Raw genomic sequence first — 24457 nt, 5'->3', positions numbered from 1 at the left:
TCTAGGCTGGGGTGGCCGGTATAGTGACAGGTCCTCTTTATGGTTAGTCACTCTAGGCTGGGGTGGCCGGTGTAGTGACAGGTCCTCTTTATGGTTAGTCACTCTAGGCTGGGGTGGCCGGTATAGAGACAGTTCCTCTTTATGGTTAGTTGCTCTAGGCTGGGGTGGCCGGTATAGAGACAGTTCCTCTTTATGGTTAGTTGCTCTAGGCTGGGGTGGCCGGTATAGTGACAGGTCCTCTTTATGGTTAGTCGCTCTAGGCTGGGGTGGCCGGTATAGTGACAGGTCCTCTTTATGCTGAGTTGCTCTAGGCTGGGGTGGCCGGTATAGTGACAGGTCCTCTTTATGGTTAGTCACTCTAGGCTGGGGTGGCCGGTATAGAGACAGTTGCCTCTTTATGGTTAGTCACTCTAGGCTGGGGTGGCCGGTATAGTGACAGGTCCTCTTTATGGTTAGTCACTCTAGGCTGGGGTGGCCGGTATAGAGACAGTTGCCTCTTTATGGTTAGTTGCTCTAGGCTGGGGTGGCCGGTATAGTGACAGGTCCTCTTTGTGGTGAGTCAGTCTTGGCCGGGGCAGCAGCAGGTTAATCATTGCTGAGGTGGATTTGGAGCAGCAGTCAGTCTTCCCATCCACCTGCACACATCATGGTCTCCTCAGAGGTCCTCTTCTTCCTCCTGCTCTCGCTCTTCCCTCCGGCCGGGCCACAGAAATCGGAGCCCTTGAGCAGAGGTGGGTCTCACGGCCAGCCATTATTCCGGGGGGCCGATCGCTATGACTTCGCCGTCCTGGTGGGGCCGGCAGGGACCGAATGCTTCTATCACTTTGCCCATCAAAGTGGGTTCTTCTACTTCGGGTATGAGGTGAGTGGCTTCTGCTATCCCCTTAGCTCTGCTTTCTGCAGCTCACATCTCTGTGTTCAATATGTGATCATCAGTGATTGAACCATTTTACAGACACCATTATGTCCTGATATGACTCAGGCCATTGCTGCAGTGATCGCCAGCAATCTGCAGCAGATGCCAGACATCACCCATTATATATTCCTTGGATGGGAATAATTTAGTATTTATATAGAGCTGACATCTTCTGCACAGAGTATATTGTCTTGTCACTAACTGTCCCTCAGAGGGGCTTACGATCTAATCTCTACCCAGGGGTGCCTCTAGCCATTTTGTCACTCCAGGCGAGAAAATCTGTGACGCCCCCATGAAAATAATCGTAATGCGTCAGAGTTTCACCAGAAAATAATTGTAATGCGGCAATGTTTCACTAGAAAATAATCGTAATGCTGCAGCATTTCACCAGTTCACCACCTGGGGCCACACCATCTGCTTCCCCCCCCCCCCCCCACAGCACTTGTGGTTGCCTGATCGGCCTGGTGGACCAGGCGCTTCTGGAAGAGAGTCAGAAGGAGGCACGATGGGGGACAGAGGGAGGCACAGGGGGACTGAAGAAACCACATGGGGACATAGGGAAGTACAGGGGGACAGAAGAAGGCATGAAGGTCAGAAGAAGTTCAGGAGGAGGCACAAGGGGACAGAAGGAGTCACACAGGTGGACAGAATGAGGCACAATGGGGGACAGAATGAGACACAAAAGAGGACAGGGGGCACAGAAGGAGGCAGAGGTGGCATAGGAGGACTGAAGGAGGCACATTGAGACAGGAGGACACACAGGGGGTCAGACATGGCACGAGACTGAAGGAGGCCCAAGGAGACAGGAGGCACAAAAGGGACAGAAGGAGGCACAAAGGGTTGAAGGATGCTCAAGGCACAGAGGTGGCAGCTGCCTGCAACTTGCGCTAAGTAGATGCAGCAGAAGCAAGTAACAGAACACCCGTGGGGGGTGGGGCTTAGTCTGGTGGTGGGGCTTACTTTGGGGGTGGGGCTTAATCCAGCAACATGGCGCCCCCCAGGACCAATGGTACTCCAGGCAATGGCCTGTACTGCCTATGCCTAGAGGCGCCCCTGTCTCTACCACAGTCATATGTCTGTATTTATTGAGAAGTGAGTGTATGATAGCCTAGGGCAGGGGTGTCAAACTCAAATACAAAGTGGGCCGAAATTGGGGTGTCTATTGGCCACCTTTCTCCCTTATAAAGCTCCCTGGTGTTTAATGCCCCCTCCCTCCAACCCATAAACAGTTTCCTGGTGTGTAGTGGTCCTCCCTCCCCTATTTAGTTCCCTAGTGTCTAGTGACCACCCCCTCCCTACCCTATACAGTTCTCTCTACCTCCCCCATATGGCTTCACTGGTGTTCTAATCTAGGGCTTCGCTTCCAATATAGCTTCCCTGGTGGTCTAGAGTGGGCCAAACATAATGCAAAGTGGGGAAATCACTTGGAGGCCAAATTGCATGGCTCTGAGGCAGTGCTGGGCCGAAATTACGCATGAGCGTAATTACGCATCGTAATTCAATGTAAATTTACGCATAAGCGTTACGCGTAACTTACGGTCTTACGCGTAATTATTTACGCGTAAGACCGTAAGTGGTATCGTAATTACACTGTCTACCGTAATTGCTAGGCATGCGTAATTTTACGAACACTTACGCGTAATTTTACGCGTAATTACTAACGTAACATCTCCCATTTTCTAAGAGTAGCCAATCAGTCAACATCCTAAGCAACCAATAGTCTCTTCTCCCGCCCTTCAGTATAAGCGTACGTTTTGACGCATACGAATGATATGTACGCAATAACTGTCACATTGACGGCTATTGCGTACATATCGTCCGCATGCGTCAAAAAATACGCATTAATGGGTATTACGGCACTACGCGTAACATCGTAGTGTAAGCGCCTTCATTACGGTATCCTTACGCGTAATTGCGTAAGTTTACGCGTAATTACAGTGATGTACCGTAGATAATTTCTTACGCCGTAACCGTAATTGCGTAATGCGTAATAGCGTAAAATTACGCGTAATGATCCGTAAGCGTAGATTTTTCCATTACGACCAGCACTGCTCTGAGGACCAGATTTGACATGTATCATAGTCTAGGGCCAATTCAGGGGAAAGGCAATTATTTTATCTGTATGTTTTTGGGATGTGGGAGAAAACCAGAGTGCCTGGATGAAAACCACACAGACACGGGGAGAACATAGAAACTGTGCAGATAGTGACCTGGCTGGCATTCGAACCGGCAACCCAGCGCTGCAAGGTTGGTGCACATGGTGAGGCAGGGTGATCAAGCAGAATCTCTTTCCACTGACATCACCTGCCAACAGTAAGAATGTCACCATGTGATAAATGTCAGAATGTAAACCAGGGAGAGGAAAGATATTACAATGGGCAAACACTGACTAAATCATTTATACATAATTATTGTGCAAATGAAGCACTTTTTTATTACATTATTTTCACTGGACTTCCTCTTTAAAGGGAACCTGAACTGAGTAAAATTATTTAAACTAAACACATGATGTAGCTGCAAATGAATATTGCATACTTACCTCACCATCAGTTCCTTTCAGAAGCTCACCATTTTCTTCTTACAATGATCCCTTCCAGTTCTGACAAGATTTTGTCAGAACTGAAACATACCAGTTGCTGTCAGTTATACATCAGCAGCTGTCAGTTACAACTGAATGTGCAAGGTAATGTCCATGTTTCCCTATGGCTCAAGTGGGTGATATTACAGCTTAACAGTGTGCTGACCAGTAGTGTTGGGCGAACATCTAGATGTTCGGGTTCGGGCCGAACAGGCCGAACATGGCCGCGATGTTCGGGTGTTCGACCCGAACTCCGAACATAATGGAAGTCAATGGGGACCCGAACTTTTGTGCTTTGTAAAGCCTCCTTACATGCTACATACCCCAAATTTACAGGGTATGTGCACCTTGGGAGTGGGTACAAGAGGGAAAAAAATTTAGCAAAAAGAGCTTATAGTTTTTGAGAAAATTGATTGTAAAGTTTCAAAGGAAAAATTGTCTTTTAAATGCTGAAAATGTCATGTTTCTTTGCACAGGTAACATGGTTTTTACCGCCAGGCAGTCATAAATGTAATAAAGAGAAGAGGTTCCATAAACAGGGACCGGTAACGCTAACCCAGCAGCAGCAGCAGCACACGTGATGGAACAGGAGGAGGCGCAGGAGGAGAAGGCCACGCTTTTTGAGACACAACAACCCAGGCCTTGCATGAGGACAAGAAGCGTGCGGATAGCATGCTTTTTACCGCCATGCAGTCATAAATGTAATAAAGATAAGAGGTTCAATAAACAGGGACCGGTAACGCTAACCCAGCAGCAGCAGCAGCACACGTGATGGAACAGGAGGAGGCGCAGGAGGAGAAGGCCACGCTTTTTGAGACACAACAACCCAGGCCTTGCATGAGGACAAGAAGCGTGCGGATATAGCAGCAATGCTTTTTGCCGCCATGCAGTCATAAATGTAATAAAGAGAAGAGGCTCAATAAACAGGGACCGGTAACGCTAACCCAGCAGCAGCAGCAGCACAGAGCACACGTGACGGAACAGGAGGAGGCGCAGGAGGAGAAGGCCACGCTTTGAGACACAACAACCCAGGCCTTGCATGAGGACAAGAAGCGTGCAGATAGCATGCTTTTTACCGCCATGCAGTCATAAATGTAATAAAGATAAGAGGTTCAATAAACAGGGACCGGTAACGCTAACCCAGCAGCAGCAGCAGCAGCACAGAGCACACATGATGGAACAGGAGGAGGCGCAGGAGGAGAAGGCTACGCTTTGAGACACAACAACCCAGGCCTTGCATGAGGACAAGAAGCGTGCGGATATAGCAATGCTTTTTGCCGCCATGCAGTCATAAATGTAATACAGATGAGAGGTTCAATAAACAGGGACCGGTAACGCTAACCCAGCAGCAGCAGCAGCACAGAGCACACGTGATGGAACAGGAGGAGGCGCAGGAGGAGAAGGCCACGCTTTTTGAGACGCAACCCAGGCCTTGCATGAGGACAAAAAGCGTGCGGATATAGCAATGCTTTTTGCCGCCATGCAGTCATAAATGTAATACAGATGAGAGGTTCAATAAACAGGGACCGGTAACGCTAACCCAGCAGCAGCAGCAGCACAGAGCACACGTGATGGAACAGGAGGAGGCGCAGGAGGAGAAGGCCACGCTTTTTGAGACGCAACCCAGGCCTTGCATGAGGACAAAAAGCGTGCGGATATAGCAATGCTTTTTGCCGCCATGCAGTCATAAATGTAATACAGATGAGAGGTTCCATAAACAGGGACCGGAAACGCTAACCCAGCAGCAGCAGCACACGTGATGGAACAGGAGCAGGCGCAGGAGGAGAAGGCCATGCTTTTTGAGACACAACAACCCAGGCCTTGCATGAGGACAAAAAGCGTGCGGATATAGCAGCAATGCTTTTTGCCGCCATGCAGTCATAAATGTAATACAGATGAGAGGTTCAATAAACAGGGACCGGAAACGCTAAACCATCCCAGATGTTCATTGGTCATGTTACTTGGTTGGGGTCCTGGAGTGTTGCGTAGTCATTTCCAATCCAGGATTGATTCATTTTAATTTGAGTCAGACGGTCTGCATTTTCTGTGGAGAGGCGGATACGTGAACCTTGCAGGCAACGGCATTCTTCAAGCTTCGGGTTATTTTGCTGACCACGTGCTCATGCAACTCAGGCACTGCAGAGCGCGCAAAGTGGTAGCGGCTGGGAACCACGTAACGTGGGATGGCCACTGACATCATGCCCTTGAAGCTGTTTGTCTCCACCACTCGATATGGCAGCATTTCGCAGGCCAGAAGCTTGGCTATGCTGGCTCTTACTGCCACGGCCCGGGGGTCATTTGCTGGCAATTTCCTCTTGCGCTCAAACATCTCCGAGACAGACAACTGAACCGTAGGGCTGCACAACGAAGGGCTGTTGGTTGTTGTGTTTGATGAACACTGGGAGACCTCAAGAGCACTACTCCGGAAAGTGACAGTGTCAGCGTCATCTGATTTTTTGGAATGTTTTGAACCACGCAATGGCTGGGCTACTGCTGCTGCTGAGGCGGGTCTGGTGGTGAGTCTGGTGAACCCAAGGGAGGCAGTGTTGCTGGTGGTACCCTGTCCTGCCGCGTTTGCCCACAGAGTGGGATGTTTGGATAGCATGTGGCGGCTCATGCTGGTGGTGGAGAGGTTGTTAATACTTTTCCCCCTGCTCAGGCGGGTCTTGCACACCTTGCAAATCGCCATGGTAACATCCTCAGTGCAGTCTTCAAAGAAAGCCCAGAATTTGGAGCACCTGCCTTGCTGGCGATTTCTGTTTGCGCCTCTTTTGCCTCTCACTTGAACTTCCACGCTTGTGGTGCCTGAAATTGCGCGCCGCCTACCTTGTGGCACAAGGCGAACTCGTGCAGCAGTGGGTTCTTCAACAGACTCATCTGTGCTGCTGCTACGACGGCGATGTTCTCGTTCACAAACAAAATCTGGGTCTATGTCCACATTGTCCATACCCTCCTCTTCCATCTCCTCAAACTCGTCATATGTCATTGTGGGGGGCCGCCGCCGTGGAGTACAGCTCCCCAGCACAACCGTCAGGGGAAACACCTCTTCCCTTGCCCCTCCCTCTTTCACCGGATTTCTTCCTCATTTCACTTATCCTTACAGTACACGCTGACTGGCAGCAGTACAGTGGCAGTACAGAAATGCTATACAGTGGTGGGTGAGCGGTGTACCACTATTGCCAGCAGCGACACAGAGCACAATGCTATACAGTGGCGGGTGAGCGGTGTACTACTGTTCCCAGCAGACAAAGAGTGGCAGTAAACACAATGCTATATAGTGTGGCTGAGCCGTGTACACAGAGTGGCAGTAAACACAATGCTATATAGTCTGCTATATAGTCACCCCGAACGGGGTGATGTTCTGCAGCACCCGAACAGTGGCGAACACTGTTCGCCCAACACTACTGGGAACGCAGATTTTAGTACCTAAACACACGATACAACATGTTTTCCGGGGTCGGACTCTGAGGCACATACAGATGGTCCCGATCATCATCCTCATCATACAACTCTTCTCCTGAGTCTGACCCACCCACCACCTCTGCCACCCCAACATCCCCAGACACAGTCACAGACCCCTCATCGTCCTCAACATTAACTTGGGATGCTGGCCTGAGCCCGACCTCCTCCTCCACATCAGGCCCCATCATCCCCTCAATGGCAGCCCTCATTAATCGCTCTGGCGCCGGACCGATGGACACAACGTTCTCCTCCGGGGAGGGCTGCTGCTGACCACTGGCTGCTGGGGTGGATGTTATAGCTTGCGTGGGGCGTTGGCTGTTGCTGTTGTTGGGAGTGCTGCTCACAGCGGAGGTCTCTGAGGAACTCATGGTGAGCTCATATAGTGGTTGACGGTGAGTGGAGTATTACTGATCCCAGCAATATACACACTGACTGGCAGAGTACGCAATGCTATATAGTCTGGCTGAGCCGTGTACACAGAGTGGCAGTGAACAATGCTATATAGTCTGGCTGAGCGGTGTACACAGAGTGGCAGTACACACAATGCTATATAGTCTGGCTGAGCCATGTACACAGAGTGGCAGTAAACAATGGTATATAGTCTGGCTGAGCGGTGTACACAGAGTGTCAGTAAACAATGGTATATAGTCTGGCTGAGCGGTGTACACAGAGTGTCAGTAAACAATGGTATATAGTCTGGCTGAGCGGTGTACACAGAGTGTCAGTAAACAATGGTATATAGTCTGGCTGAGCGGTGTACACCGAGTGTCAGTAAACAATGGTATATAGTCTGGCTGAGCGGTGTACACAGAGTGTCAGTAAACAATGGTATATAGTCTGGCTGAGCGGTGTACACAGAGTGTCAGTAAACAATGGTATATAGTCTGGCTGAGCGGTGTACACAGAGTGTCAGTAAACAATGGTATATAGTCTGGCTGAGCGGTGTACACAGAGTGTCAGTAAACAATGGTATATAGTCTGGCTGAGCGGTGTACACCGAGTGTCAGTAAACAATGGTATATAGTCTGGCTGAGCGGTGTACACAGAGTGTCAGTAAACAATGGTATATAGTCTGGCTGAGCGGTGTACACAGAGTGTCAGTAAACAATGGTATATAGTCTGGCTGAGCGGTGTACACAGAGTGTCAGTAAACAATGGTATATAGTCTGGCTGAGCGGTGTACACAGAGTGTCAGTAAACAATGGTATATAGTCTGGCTGAGCGGTGTACACAGAGTGTCAGTAAACAATGGTATATAGTCTGGCTGAGCGGTGTACACAGAGTGGCAGTACACACAATGCTATATAGTCTGGCTGAGCGGTGTACACAGAGTGGCAGTACACACAATGCTATAGAGTCTGGCTGAGCGGTGTACACAGAGTGGCAGTACACACAATGCTATGTAGTCTGGCTGAGCGGTGTACACAGAGTGGCAGTAAACACAATGCTATATATAGCGTGGCTGAGCGAGGTGCACAGTGGCAGTACACACAATGCTATATAGTCAGGCTGAGCCGTGTACACAGAGTGGCAGTACACACAATGCTATATAGTGTGGCTGAGCGAGCGGTGTACTACTATTCCCAGCAGACACAGAACAGTAAACACAATGCTATATAGTGTGGGTGAGCGAGCGGTGTACCACTATTCCCAGCAGACACAGAACAGTAAACAGAATGCTATATAGTGTGGCTGAACGAGCGGTGTACCACTATTCCCAGCAGACACAGAACAGTAAACAGAATGCTATATAGTGTGGCTGAGCGAGCGGTGTACCACTATTCCCAGCAGACACAGAACAGTGAACAGAATGCTATATAGTGTGGCTGAGCGAGCGGTGTACTACTATTCCCAGCAGACACAGAACAGTAAACAGAATGCTATATAGTGTGGCTGAGCGAGGTACACAGAGTGGCAGTAAACAGAATGCTATATAGTGTGGCTGAGCGAGCGGTGTACTACTGTTCCCAGCAGCGACACACAATGACTGGGGGGGACCCTGGCTAGCGTGGCTGGAGAGCGAACTACCCTGCCTGCCTACCCAAAGCTAAACCCACAGAGAAATGGCGGAGATATGACGTGGTTCGGGTATTTATTTACCCGAACCACGTGACCGTTCGGCCAATCAGAGCGCGTTCGGGCCCGAACCACGTGACCCGTTCGGCCAATCACAGCGCTAGCCGAACGTTCGGGGAACGTTCGGCCATGCGCTCTTAGTTCGGCCATGTGGCCGAACGGTTTGGCCGAGCACCGTCAGGTGTTCGGCCGAACTCGAACATCACCCGAACAGGGTGATGTTCTGCAGAACCCGAACAGTGGCGAACACTGTTCGCCCATCACTACTGACCAGGAAGCTGTTATGGGGTAATGGCAATTTTCAAAATGGAGAACAGAGAATTCCATATAGCACAGTGAACAAACAGGACACAGGAGAGGAGAAAGAGACTGATGAGTAGACTACACAGGAGGTAAGTATGATGTGTGTATGTTTTATTTTGATTTTTAATTTTCAGTTCAGGTTCTCTTTAACATGTTTTTTACTTGATAGGAATGGTTTGGGAAGTGCTGGTGTATACAAATTACTGCTACATCTTTGTTTACTGTTATCAAAATACTTTCACACAAAACTGATGGCCAAGCTGAGCAGGGTGATAGGTCAGTAAATCATGAGGGGAGGAGGGATCCCTCACACTACATCTGTTAACCCTGTGTGTGACTGCAGCTGCCTGTCTCTCTGACTGAGCTGTCTGCAGGAGAGCAGAGGAAATGTTTCTAGTTTGTAATGATGAGTGAAATCTGACACCACAGCTTCATTTAACTCTGTAGTCTCACCCCATTCAAAGAACAGCACTTGCAGTGTAAAACGGAAGCACCCCTTCACCAATGAATTGTTCCAAAACTGCTACAACCTAGACACAACGAATAACAGCTTTTGCCTCTGATATTTAATAGGAAAATGTTTACACAGCTACTTAGACATTATTTGTACATTGTCATTTTAGAACACTTGGGTATTGATGGTGTTCCTTTAAATACCCCTCTTCCTAACCCTAAACCCCCCTTCCTGTGGCCTAAGGCCTCGTTCACATTGGGCAACACAGATGGCTGTGCGTTTGGAACACAAGCACACCATCTGCGTTGTGCTGCTGATCCCATTCATCACAGTGATTAGGATCAGCGATGTGCTTTGCTGAAAATGCGTCAGAAGTGCTGTCTTGTGCACTTTTGGTGTTCTTGCAGATTGTACACCATACGCACAGCTGAAATGCACATGGCAGCGCATATAGTGTGAACAAGGCCTACCCCTAAAGCACTCCTTCCTGACACCTAACCTTAAAGTGTACCTGAGAAGGGCAGGTGCAGAAGTCTCCCGTTGACAGAAGCGCAATTGGGCTCAGTACGCCGCCCACGACTGCCGGAATTACCGGGTTGGCAAATAAACATATTTTTTGTAAACCTGCCCAATTTTAATTCTCATCCTGCTACAATTTGATGTATTTTAACAAAAAAGAATCTCATCAGGTGAAAAGCTGATTTTTGATCTGAAAACAGTTTAGCAAATTCTGTGAAATGATCCTTATCCCTTATGCTAGGTATACACCATACGTTTTTGTGTCCGATAGATACATTCTGTCATGTCCGATATTCCTTACGATTGTTTTTCTGGTCGATTTCTCATAGAAATGAATGGGAAACGATAAGAAAAACGAACAGAACATAAGAGAATTGAGCGGAAAAAAACGATCGAATGGAAAATCGAGCAGCAAAAAACATATCGTGTGTACCTAGCAAGGTGCCCATACACTTGTCAATGGCCATCAGATCTCACTCTGATTGAAATCTGATCAGAGAGGGATCTATTTAGGTGGACATACATCTGTAGACTTGGCAGCAGATCGACCATCAAATGTGATAATTCTTATCAAATCTGATGTAAATCGGTGCCGCCAAGAGCATTCCGATCAACAATTCGACCAAATTCAGGTCGAAATGGGTTGTCTGCCGGAGAGATACGTAGAGGGCACTCTTCTTTTGCGCCGACTGGCTGCGACTGGCTGAAGTTAACCCTCCTGGCGGTTTGCTAAAAAATCACCAGGGGGCAGCAAATCTTTTTTTTTTTTTTTTTTTTTTTTTTTAAATGTTTTGGCGGCATCCCCCCAGCCCCTCCGATCAGGAGATCCCGTTCAAAGAACGGGATCTCCTGGAGGGCTTCCCCCGGCGGGATGACGTCATCGACGTCGTGATGTCAAAGGGGATTCCGATCCACCCCATAGAGCTGCCTGGCACTGATTGGCCAGGCAGCGCACGGGGGCTGGGGGGGGGGTGGCTGCGGCGCGACGGATAGCGGCGGGTAGCGGCGGCAATCGGGCACTGCACGCAGCTAGCAAAGTGCTAGCTGCGTGCAGCAAAAAAAATTATGCAAATCGGCCCAGCAGGGCCTGAGCGGTGCCTTCCGGCGGCATAGCCCGAGCTCAGCTCGGGCTTACCGCCAGGAAGGTTAAGGGACTAGGTGCAGAAGACGGAGGACGGCGGTGTGGGAGCAATCCGTGCGTAAGGGGTGGGAGGAAGCACTTGATCTTAGCTCAGCTCTGGTACACTTTAAGCTCTTCTGAGGACAGATAGAGACATGACTATGTACTCTGTAAGTGCTACAAGACAAATACCATGTATATTTGCATTTAATCCTGGCAGACTCAAAGCACTTGCGCTGCAGCCACTAGAGCGTGCTCTATAGGCAGAAGCATTGTTAGGGAGTCTTGCCCAAGGTCTCCTTACTAGATAGTTGCAGGCTTACTGAACAGGAAGAGCCAAGATTAAAACCCTCGTCTCCTGTGTCAGAGGCAGCACACTTATCAGCCATCCAGCTGCAGATGTCAGTGCTATATAAATACATAATAATATGGGAGGACATTATGACTATGGTAGGATTAGGATCAGGATCCTCTGAGGACAGTCAGTGACATGACTATGTACTCTGTAAGGTGCTGCAGGAGATGTCACTGCTATATAAATACATAATAATAATATGGTAGGACATTACACTATGACTACGGTAGGATTAGATTGTGAGCCCCTCTTAGGACAGTCAGTGACATGACTATGTACTCTGTACAGTGCTGCAGGAGATGTCAGTGCTATATAAATACTAAATAATAATATGGTAGGACATTAGACTATGGCTATGGTAAGATTAGATTGTGAGATCCTCTGAGGACAGTCAGTGACATAACTATGTACTCTGTACAGTGCTGCAGAAGATGTCAGTGCTATATAAATACATAATAATAATATGGTAGGACATTAGGCTATGACTATGGTAGGATTAGAGTGTGAGCTCCTCTGAGGACAGTCAGTGACATGACTATGTACTCTGTAAAGTGCTGCAGGAGATGTCAGTGCTATATAAATACTAAATAATAATATGGTAGGACATTAGACTATGGCTATGGTAAGATTAGATTGTGAGATCCTCTGAGGACAGTCAGTGACATGACTATGTACTCTGTACAGTGCTGCAGGAGATGTCAGTGCTATATAAATACATAATAATAATATGGTAAGGCATTAGACTATGACTATGGTAGGATTAGAGTGTGAGCTCCTCTGAGGACAGTCAGAGACATGACTATATACTCTGTACAGTGCTGCAGAAGATGTCAGTGCTATATAAATACATAATAATAATATGGTAGGATTAGAGTGTGAGCTCCTCTGAGGACAGTCAGTGACATGACTCTGTAAAGTGCTGCAGGAGATGTCAGTGCTATATAAATACATAATAATAGTATGATAGGACATTAGACTATGACTATGGTAGGGATTCAATTGTGAGCCCCTCTGAGGACAGTCAGTGACATGACTATGTTCTCTGTAAAGTGCTGCAGGAGATGTCAGTGCTATATAAATACATAATAATAATATGGTAGGACATTAGACTGACTATGGTAGGATTAGAGTGTGAGCTCCTCTGAGGACAGTCAGTGACATGACTATGTACTCTGTAAAGTGCTGCAGAAGATGTCGCTTCACTGTATTGAGAGTTAGGGAACCCTCAGCAAGTAATCAGGTTTATTCTGTCCGGTTGCTATGGGTTTCCCCCTTTCATATGTAGTAGTTGCAGAATCTTGTCACCAATAATTCCCATTTGTATCTATTAGTGCTGCGTCTGCAGAGATGATGTAACCATTATCGGTCCGGCCGTTGTGGTCCCAGCCGCTGAGAGCTCCGCATCTGCTGCCAGGCCTCAGTGTTCTCAGCACCCCTTATCAGTGGCAGCAAGGTGACCTCCCCTCCCCCAACAGCAGCAAGACACCGCAATCAGCCCCGAGCGCAAATATACCACTGATTACAGCCCACATCAAGGAGGAAAGTTTGTTTTAGCTTTGGATAGTGTGGAATACGGTTACAGATGTGTCCACATTAAGGGGCCCATATACACCTAACGATTTTCCCCGCCGATATACAGCAGATTCGATCACTGTGGTAAGATTGTACAATCAAGAATGTATTATTGATCAATCAACCCAAACCAGGCCCGGATTTACCTTAGAGGAGCTTATAGGCACAGATCTCCTGGCACCCTATCTTCACCCTCCATGAACCTCCAAACTCCTGCCGAACTCGCACCGCAAGTGTCCTGGCTGTCCCAGCTGTCACCTCTCTCTTACTTCCCTTGCCTGTCATAGCCACAGGTTCATATATATTGTGGGTACTGTCCTTTAAAACTTAAAGGCAAAAAAGTACAGTCCATGTAGCGGGTGTAGTGTTGGGCGAACACCTGGATGTTCGGGTTCGGGTCCGTTCTGCCGAACATGGGCCAGATGTTCGGCATGTTCGGCCCGAACCCTGAACTCAATGGAAGTCAATAGGACGCGTACCCTCGTATGCGTCATCACGTAGAGGATGTGAGGTCAGAGAAAGTGCGGAAGTACCACAAGGGTACTACTGCTGAACCGCCCGCTGCCCGGCCTCAACGCATCTCCTAGTAGTCACTGCCAGCCAGCCACAGCAGGTACTATTAACTTTCCGCAAACTTTACAGCAGGTACTATTAACTTTCCGCAAACTTTTATTTATGGGGAAGCGGGCAGAGGGGGGAGCACTAGCGGAGGGGGTGGGGGGAATTTCCGACCCCCCCCCCCCGCGATCGGGGCATGCTCCCCCCTTATGCCTGCGACCCCATAGGGGGGCCGTATTCGGACGAACAGGGCCATTGAGTAGTTCGGGCGAACCCGAACTAAAAGGCCGAACACCATCAGGTGTTCGGCTGAACTCGAACATCACCCGAACAGGGTGATGTTCTGCAGAACCCGAACAGTTCTCAAAAAAGGAAGGCGTACCTTCCGAAACGCGTTAGCGATTGGCCAGGCTGCAGTGACGTCACGAGCACCATCGCGGAAGGAGGTGCATCCAGCACGCACAGCGTTACTTGGTGGAGTTCGGGATTACGGCAAGATTTTCCGGACACCAAGCGCTGCTATATCCGTACTGAAGCCGGGTTAGCTTGCCCGACTCTGCTGTTATTCACCAGCTAAACAGCGGGTCTCTGTCTCTCCTGCCCAGCCGCCGGCCGGGGCGGACAGGATAGAGCGGCTCCAGGACTGATATACGGAACATCAACGGAGGTTGTGAGTAACTACCACTTCCTGGATTATTCATTAATTCCACCTTTGCTGCTATTTACCTCTGCATGCTTGATCACTGTGACATCACCAGATTATTAAGCCCCACTACCACTATTGGATAAGACTCCGTTATTTCCACCCATTAATCCATTGGGCCTCATTACCTCATTTTGCACCTTTTTTATCCATATATTTTTAGTTTTTTAGTTTGCAGTTTTTTTAGATTTTTCTGCTGCAGCAGGGCAGTGGTTGTGATTGGAGTGTGTATGAGTGACCATTTATCGTATGCTACAGTTTTTATTTCATTGTATATTTTGCATATTAAATTAATTGCCCTATTAGCGCCTACCTAGTATTGTTTTTATAGTTTTATCTTTAATCAGGGGTCTTTGGGATTACCCCATTCTAGGTAGAGCAGCTGCTAGTTTCTTAGGCGCCACACTTTACAACTTTTTTTAATTTGTTTTAATACTCTAGTTCCCTATAAACTAAACAAGCCTCGCCCACAGCTCATAGTGCCTTGGCACTCCATGTAGTAAGGGCTTATGGGAGCTCAGTCTGGGAAGGAGGAGGAGTAGGAGGTTACTAGCCATAGATTCAGAGGCAGAGGGAAAGAGGGAGGAGGAGAGGGGAGTGAGCTGAGGGCTGGAGATGCAGATCAGCTTGCCTGTGTGTAATGTGACAAACAAAACATGGCTGCTGTCATTGTATCACAGGAATAAATAAACATAAAACTGTTGAAGCTGTTTGCAGCTAGATTGGCGGTGTAAACTATCTAAACTTTAGATATATAGACAAGTTACTTGTTATAGTTCGTTTTCCATCTTGGATCCACTTTAAGTAGTCAGAAGTGCCCCAGACTGAAGGGAGATCTGGTCAGTGGAATGCCGAGATCAGGGTGAGTAACCTCTCATTTACACTCCACTCAGAACTTTGCATAGGGAAGAAGAGAGGGAGGCACTAGGGGAGGAGAGTGAGACACATTTCCATCATCAGGCGCCTGTAGGCATGTGCCTATAATGCCTTATGGTAAATCCGGCCCTGTGCCAAACAATTTTCTTTTTAGATAGATAAAATTATACTTTACATGTCTCCCTGCAGTGCTGAACTATTCAAAAGCCCGCCTCTGGTCAAAGGTCACTCTCCCGCCTCCTCCCCACAGAGACGTGTTGCCATGGCAACAGCAGACGCATCATCCGTAGTGGTCCCGAACTGTGCGGCTTTCTGCTGGTCTGATGCTGCTGATGTCACTGTGACGGACGGCGGTATCAGGCCATCGGCAAGCTGCACGGTTCAGCACCTGCATCCATAGTAGGGAGACACGTAAAGTATGAATTTATCTATTTAAAGGGTACCAGAGCTCAGGAAACGGAAGATTTATACATACCTGGGGCTTCCTATTTCCCCATACGCTTGGATCGCTCCCATACCGCCGTCCTCCGATGTCTGCAGCGCCGGTACCGGGTGCCCGAGCCAGTCTGACGTAAGAGAAGTGCGCCCTCTACGTATCTCTGCAGCAGCTGCCGGAGAGATACGCAAAGAGAGCACTTCTTCTGCATAGACTGGAGCCGCACAACTCGGCCCACCTTTTCTGCCCACCAACAGAGCTCTGTCTGAATGCTACCCCAATGTTTATTTTTTGAGGGGTAAATATTCATGTCTTTAGTTTTCTACTTTTTTTTTTTTTTAAAGCCCGCCCTCCCGCCCCCCAATCACCGTGACCAGCTGTCACTTTTTGAGAGGCTGTCTCTGCTTCAGGCACACACACAGTTCAGAATAACTAATTAGAAGTTTTTAATATATAATAAAAAGCAGTTAGAATAAAATGCAATGGCAGGTGTCAGGGCAAGAAAAAGTACACTTTGGAAACGTGTAATTTGTAGACAGACAATATTACTTGTGCACAAAAGCAAATATGATAACTGTATGAGTAATAAAAAGTAGAAAAAAACATTTTTATTAAATGTTATGTCGGAGTTTCAGACCACTTTACAGGATACCCGAAGTGACATGTGACATGATGAGATAGACATGTGTATGTACAGTGCCTAGCACACAGATAACTAGGCTGTGTTCCGTTTTTTCTTTCTCTGCCTGAAAGAGTTAAATATCAGGTATGTAAGTGGCTGACTCAGTCCTGACTCAGACAGGAAGTGACTACAGTGTGACCCTCACTGATAAGAAATTCCCATTTTTTTACCTCTTTCTTGCTCTCAGAAGCCATTTTCTGCTAGGAAAGTGTTTTATAGTTGGAATTTCTTATCAGTGAGGGTCACACTGTAGTCACTTCCTGTCTGAGTCAGGACTGAGTCAGCCACTTACATACCTGATATTTAACTCTTTCAGGCAGAGAAAGAAAAAACGGAACACAGCATAGTTATTTGTGTGCTGGGCACTGTACATACCCATGTCTATCTCATTATGCCACAGGTCAGTTGTGGTATCCTTTAACCTCTTAAGAATCATGGGCTTAAACCCCACTAAGGACCAGGCCATTTTTAATAAATTAGAACACTGCAGATTTAAGGGCTCGCTGCAGGGCAACTCCCACATGTCTATGGTGAGGCCACCTCAGGTTCGGTGACTGTTTTGTTTGTTGCTGGCTGCAGGTTCAGTGGACAACGGGCATCATGCAGGACAACAAGGTGTCGGCCTCGGCCCACAACCCGGAGGGCTTCATGATCGAGAGCTCCAAAGATGTTCGAGGACAGATCAACTTTGAGACCAAGGAGACCGGTGAGAGGCATGATGGGAAATATGGAATGGGGAGGGGGGGGGGGCACAGCCAATAAAAATCTGCGGCCTGCTTAGTGTTATCAATGTCTAATGTTCTCAGAATATGATATTATCACAATGCTTTATAACATGAGTTTATCCTGACCTAGCATATCATATTACCACCCATCCCAGCCTGATACATGTGGCTAGTAATATGCTGCTACATGTCACACATCCCATATTACCATCAGTCCTGGCCTGGTGCGTGTGGATGGTAATATGCATCCATCCCGTGTAATGTCAGTGCACATCTGCAGGATTCTCAGCAGAACTTTTAGGGAGTACAGTTGTCAAGGTCTTGTTGACCTCTGTGGCGTGGAGTCTAAGCACAGGTCGTTACATGCGCACCCCGCATGAGATGATGGGCTATCACCCCTAGCGGGTGACGGGCTGCTTTGCTGCCTGGTGCCCACCAGGTCACGACCCCCAGGGCTACCACACCAGTGTCGAGAAGAACAGGAGGGGAGAACCCTGCAATATTGGTGTACAGTACCTCAATACAGCAAGGAATCTCAGTGAATCCTTGTGGGTATGGTATGCCAGTGCACATTCCTACAGTAAGGAATCTCAGTGAATCCTTGTGGGTACGGTACGCCAGTGCTCATCTGTACAGCAAGGGATCTCAGTGAATCCTTGTGGGTACGGTATGTCATAGCACATCTGTGCAGCAAGGGATCTCAGTGAATCCTTGTGGGTATGGTATGCTAGTGCATATCTGTACAGCAAGGGATCTCAGTGAATCCTTGTGGATATGGTATGGCAGTGCACATTTATACAGCAAGAAATCTCAGTGAATCCTTGTGGGTACGGTATGTCAGTGCACATCTGTACAGCAAGGAATCTCAGTGAATCCTTGTGGGTACGGTATGTCAGTACACATCCCTACAGCAAGGAATCTCAGTGAATCCTTGTGGGTACGGTATGTCAGTGCACATCTGTACAGCAAGGAATCTCAGTGAATCCTTGTGGGTATGGTATGCTAGTGCACATCTGTACAGCAAGGAATCTCAGTGAATCCTTGTGGGTACGGTATGTCAGTGCACATCTGTACAGCAAGGAATCTCAGTGAATCCTTGTGGGTACGGTATGTCAGTGCACATCTGTACAGCAAGGAATCTCAGTGAATCCTCGTGGGTATGGTATGTCAGTGCACATCTATACAGCAAGGAATCTGTGATGATTTGCTCAGCTGCCTGTGCAGGCAGGCAGCTTTTTGACCATTGTGTAGGTTTGCATGCTACAGGACTCTGGAAAGAAGAGCTTCTGTCAGTTTTGCAGCTTGTGCTTGCTGAGGAATTTGCATACGTTGTCATGCAAATTGCCTGGCCACATTCATTGGAGGCGTGTACTATAAGTACTATGTGTGTCCCACAGTGCTTTGCTGTTCATAAGGAGTCTTCCTGTGAAACACTCGGGAGAGTGTCAGCCATGCTCTTGGTTTGAAGATCAGCTTAGAGTAATTCCTGGAAACTGTGATAGGCAGATTCCCTATTGCAGTTAGGATTGTTTATCTGTTTGTTTGTTCTGATGCTGTTGTCCTGTCCCAGCGGTGGTCGACAGGAAACGGTTCTGATCTCTGTTATTGGAGTATAGCTGGTGCAGCAGTTGCTACCAGTTATCTCTTCTGTTCTGTCTCCTGGGATCGCGCTAGCCACTTTTCGCTAGCGCTGTGGATCATTCTGTTCTGTCTCCTGGGATCGCGCTAGCCACTTTTCGCTAGCGCTGTGGATCCTTCTGTTCTGTCTCCTGGGATCGCGCTAGCCACTTTTCGCTAGCGCTGTGGATCCTTCTGTTCTGCTACTCTGTACCTGGATCGCACTCGCTTCTCGTTAGTGCTGTGGATCCTATCTCTCGCTTGTCCCTGTTTTCATGTGTCTGTCTTGTCTGCTATGGACGCTCGCTGGAGGCTCGGTGAGGTAACCGTTAAGCAAGCGTTCGCGTCCTTTTCTTGTTTGTCTGTTGATGGTTAGTTAGGCGTGCTTGTCTCTATTGTGCTTATCACGTGGAGACCGCGCATAACCGCGTGCACTGTTGCAAATGAGTGCGGTGTTCGCGGTTAGCTAGCGTTTGTTATTTTCTGCATCTTCTCATTGTATTATTTGCTGTGCCTTTGCTACCCTCGTATTCTGTTCTGATCTGCCTTGTGTCACATCTGGCGATCGCACCTCTCGCGATCGCGTTCCTATTTCATATCTGCTGTTGTGTGTGCGCGGTCGCGGGGTGGCGACTGGATTGGCGCACACACATACAACCTGTCCCTTTGCTCGTTCTCATTCGCAATCGTCTCTCTTGCGATTGCGTTCTGCGCTTCGTACAATTCCTGTCTGGCATTTGTGGAGGTACAGAGGATTGGTTCCTCTGCACTCCCCAGCGCCATCTGCCGACAGGAATTTCCCTCTACAGGTGCGTAGCACCTTTTGCTGGGTGCCTGCAATTACACGCTTGTGGAGGATTTCCGCAGTGTCAGCGCACGCGTTGTGCGCTGATCACGGAGAAAGTTCCACAATCGTTACAGAATCTCAGTGAATCCTTGTGGGTATGGTAGGTCAGTGCACATCTGTACAGCAAGGAATCTCAGTGAATCCTTGTGGGTATGGTATGTCAGTGCACATCTGTACAGCAAGGAATCTCAGTAAATCCTTGTGGGTATGGAATGTCAGTGCACATCTGTACAGGAAGGAATCTCAGTGAATCCTTGTGGGTATGGTAAGTCAGTGCACAGCCCTACAGCAAGGAATCTCAGTGAATCCTTGTGGGTATGGTATGCCAGTGCACATCTGTACAGCAAGGAATCTCAATGAATCCTTGTCGGTATGGTATGTCAGTGCACATCCCTACAGCAAGGAATCTCAGTGAATCCTTGTGGGTACGGTATGTCAGTGCACATCTGTACAGCAAGGAATCTCAGTGAATCCTTGTGGGTATGGTATGTCAGTGCACATCTGTACAGCAAGGAATCTCAGTGCATCCTTGTGGGTATGGTATGTCAGCGAACATCCCTACAGCAAGGAATCTCAGTGAATCCTTGTGGATATGGTATGTCAGAGCACATCTATACAGCAAGGAATCTCAGTGAATCATTGTGGGTACGGTATGCCAGTGCACGTCTGCACAGCAAGCAATCTCAGTGAATCCTTGTCGGTACGGTATGTTAGTGCACATCCCTACAGCAAGGAATCTCAGTAAATCTTTGTGGGTACGGTATGTCAGTGCACATCTGCACAGCAAGGAATCTCAGTGAATCCTTGTGGGTATGGTATGCCAGTGCACATCTGTACAACAAGGAATCTCAGTGAATCCTTGTGGGTATGGTATGCCAGTGCACATCTGCACAGCAAGGAATCTTAGTGAATCCTTGTGGGTATGGTATGTCAGCGAACATCCCTACAGCAATGAATCTCAGTGAATCTTCTATAGCAAGAAATTCCTGTATAGTACAGGACCAATTATCGCCAAATCTGATCATTTGTTTGTAAATCGGGTGTAACACACATCTTATATATGTTTGTGTCACCCCAATTTCAGCATCCCCCATAGACTTGCATCGATTAGCCCATGTAGTTCATACAAACTGGCTGAGTTGACATATAGTTTTTTGATCACAGGCATAAAATGAACAACCCCCTCCATATACATTGTAAGCGGTGAGCTCTAACTCTCCCCTCTCTCTGCATTTCCCCCCAGGCTTCTACCAGTTGTGTGTCAATAATTGGCAGAATAACTTTGGCTCTGTCCAGGTTTTCCTCAACTTCGGTGTTTTCTATGACGGTGTGGGACCTGAACACGATGAAGACCACAAGCAGAAGCTGAACGACACGTTAGCCACTATTGATGTGAGTACTGGGATTAGCTGGGTCTGCAGGGCGGATGCAGATAGTAAATTGGACTGATATCCCTAAATTTAGCCTAATGTATGCAGTGGAGGAGACTGAGGCCTCTTTACCACGAACTGTTAATAGGCAGTGAAATGCTTCTCAAACTCTTACAACTGCTTGCTGCTGCCTGGTAACTACTCACTGCTGCCTGGCAACTGCTTGCTGAGCACACAGTTCAACAGTCCATAGAAAAGAGGCCTTACTTCCACAGTATATGGCAGTACAAGTACCACTGTTCCTTAGGGGAGTCGCCCCCTTCATCTCCTGTGCCCAGGGCCGGATTTACCATAAGGCACTGTAGGCATGTGCCTACAGGCGCGTGATGATGGAAAGGCGGCTGACTCCCCTCTCCAAGGGTCTCCCTCCTTCCTTCCTTATGCAGAGTCCTGAGCAGAGAGTAAATGAGAGGTTACTCACCCTGCTCTCTGCATTCCACTGATGAGATCTCCCTTCAGTTGGGGGCACCTGTGGCTACTTAATATTTTAGCTACCTAATGCTAAGGGACACCTGCAGCTACCTATGATGGGAAGGTAAGTATGGGAGCTGTGAGAGCTGGGCCAGCCAGCACACTTGTGGTGAGGTTTGGTGGTGGGTTGTAGGTTCATGGAGGGCGGAGTCTAGGGTGCCAGGACACCTGTTCCTATAGGCTCCTGTGAGGTAAATCCGGGCCTGCCTGTGCAAATAAGGTGCATGGTGGCAGAAAACAAGTGTGCTTCTCCTGAGGGAAGGGGGAGCTGCAACGTGTGACAGCCAGAGAGATTTCAGTGATTTTGTAAGTGTATTAGGTAAGTATTGTTATTAGGTTCTGCGAGAGGTTTAAACCACTCCTGAACTGAGAGGGATATGGAAGCTAGTGTTGTCCGGATCGTGAACAATTCGGATCTTTGATCCGAATCTCTTTTGTGAGTCGAATCATCTGAATCATCAAAATGAGTGATTTGGATCGCAAAAGGGGCGGGGCCAGGAGCGACACGCCCCCCTCTCAGCGGGCAGCGGGGTCCTGGAGGCAGAGCAGAGATGGATCGCTCTGTTGGAGGGGAGCCAGGGACAGGTAGATGAGAGAGAGGGGACATGGTGCCACTGCCAGATATGTGTAGAGCACACATACTGGCTGTAATGTGCTGCTCATTATAGGCTGTCTGTTCCGTAGTTGTGCACAGTAAACAAATTGGAAGCTTTTGGCTCAGCTTGAACGTGGCTTGAAATTGGACCAATCATCAGGAAGTGAAGCGGGCTGGCCCAGTTCCAAACTGCATACACTCTGCATGCAATTTACATTCAAAGCCTCAGGCTAGGTGCACACTTAGCAGAAACACTAGCATTGCGTAAATGCGTTTATGCATTCACTGTTACTCAATGGGCCGCATAAAAAACGCATGTGTATGAATCGCTAGTTTCGTTGCATATTATGCATAAACGCATCAAAACCGCACATGATGAAATTCAATGGAAACGCAATGTATTGCATTTTGTATGCATTTTTTATGCGGTTATTTATTTATTTTTTTATGATGTGTTTCCACTTGTTGTCTTCCTAGTGATTTGCATAAAACGCATACAATAATAATATGATAATGCATACATTATGCAAACAGCAAAAGCGTAAAAACTCACGCAAAATTTATGAAAAATGCATATGCGGCAAAAAAAACGCAATCGCACAAAAAACGCAATAAAAACGCACACAAAAATGCAATCCACATGACAGAAAACGCAACCTTTCTCGCTATGTTATGTGTGCACCTACCCTGAATTATTTGCATCTGATTCACCAGCTCTGCTTTAGGCCTGGGACCCAGTACAAAGCGCTATCGCAATCGCTAGCGATTGGTGGGGGTTGGTTAACACTGAGACGATTTTTCAGTGCTTTTCTGAACACCGACGATCAGCAAAGCGCTGCTACAATGTATCCCTATGGATACATTCACACTGCAGCGGTTGCCATTTTGATCACAAACACGCTGCATGCTGCTTTTTGGGGGAGATTTCTCTTTGATTCTCGTTCTATTGAATGGGAATCACACGCGCAAATGGCGAGATTTGGGATGCCGAATTACGATTGCGGACGCAAAAGCGATCGCGGTAAAACGCCCAATGTGAACCAGCCCTGATAGCGTTTTGCAAGCGATTTTGGGAGCGATTTCCCTGCTCCTATACATTAGAATGGAAACGCTCTCAAAATGCGGCAAGTCCTGTGATTATTTGTTTAATCACAATCACTCTAGTGGAATCTGTCCCATCCATTTACATGAGCAGAGTGTTTAGGGAAATCGCTAGCCATTGAAAGTGATCACTAAACGCTAAAAAAAACCGCTCTAACGGGTTCCTGCCCTTACGGATGGTGAATGAGATGCAAATAATTTTGAGTTGTTGCAACATTATGCAAATTTTGAATACCAATTGATGCAGCTTGAAAATGAACCAATCAGATCTTGCTGAGGTAAAAGTTGATTGTTCCATTTTCAAGCTGGATAAATTTGCATCAAGTCAAAATGATTTGCATCTCGCTGACCATCCCTACAGTCTGCATGATTGCAGCCTTGATGAAGGCCGGTTCCTGAATACTTTCTTTGTATTTTCTCTTTCAGGCGAGCGCTCAGATAGTACAACACCGCATCTTGCACATGTGGCGTTATTATAACTTCGCCCGCATGAGGAAAGGCTCCGATTACTACAGACTGATGTCCAACTACCATTATATCAACTGGTGGTCTGCTGGTACCAGCGTCCTCATCGTGGTGTCTGGAGTGCTGCAGCTCTATTTCCTGAAGCGTCTGTTTAACGTGAAGACGACCACAGAGACCCAGAAGCCACGGTGCTGATGGGATGTCATAGAGATAATGCACTGATGTCCCGCCCTTCCAGTCTAGTATCTCCAACCCCACTTCCTGTCTAGTATCTACACCTTTACTTCCTGTCTAGTATCTCCCAGCCACCCCGCTTCCTGTCTAGTATCTCCCAGCCACCCCTCTTCCTATCTAGTATCTCCCAGCCACCCCTCTTCCTATCTAGTATCTCCCAGCCACCCCTCTTCCTATCTAGTATCTCCCAGCCACCCCGCTTCCTGTCTAGTATCTCCCAGCCACCCCGCTTCCTGTCTAGTATCTCCCAGCCACCCCGCTTCCTGTCTAGTATCTCCCAGCCACCCCACTTCCTGTCTGGGATCTCCAACCCCACTTCCCGTCTAGTATCTCCCAGCTACCCCACTTCCTGTCTGGGATCT

The 24457-nt window shown here is 47.9% G+C and overlaps 1 protein-coding gene across 1 annotated transcript; it reads left to right on the top strand.

Moving 5' to 3' along the window:
- Positions 1 to 646: 646 nt before the first annotated feature.
- Positions 647 to 24204, top strand: TMED6 (transmembrane p24 trafficking protein 6). Its single transcript, XM_068260933.1, has 4 exons — positions 647 to 862; positions 17190 to 17316; positions 21043 to 21191; positions 23823 to 24204. Exons 1-4 carry the CDS (start codon positions 647 to 649, stop codon positions 24054 to 24056), a joined length of 726 nt encoding a protein of 241 aa, XP_068117034.1. The 3' UTR covers positions 24057 to 24204.
- The last annotated feature ends 253 nt before the right edge of the window (positions 24205 to 24457 follow it).

Source organism: Hyperolius riggenbachi, chromosome 11 (genome assembly GCF_040937935.1).
Source record: "Hyperolius riggenbachi isolate aHypRig1 chromosome 11, aHypRig1.pri, whole genome shotgun sequence".
NCBI classification, from domain to species: Eukaryota; Metazoa; Chordata; class Amphibia; order Anura; family Hyperoliidae; genus Hyperolius; species Hyperolius riggenbachi.
The sequence above is the reverse complement of the archived record's forward strand: the minus strand, read 5'-3'. Positions and strand labels throughout refer to the sequence as shown.

Coding starts and splice junctions, on each gene's coding strand:
- TMED6 (XM_068260933.1), top strand. CDS start 647: ATGGTCTCCTCAGAGGTCCTCTTCTTCCTCCTGCTCTCGCTCTTCCCT. Junction 863..17,189: donor TCTTCTACTTCGGGTATGAG/GTGAGTGGCTTC, acceptor TGCTGGCTGCAG/GTTCAGTGGACAACGGGCAT. Junction 21,192..23,822: donor ACACGTTAGCCACTATTGAT/GTGAGTACTGGG, acceptor TTTCTCTTTCAG/GCGAGCGCTCAGATAGTACA.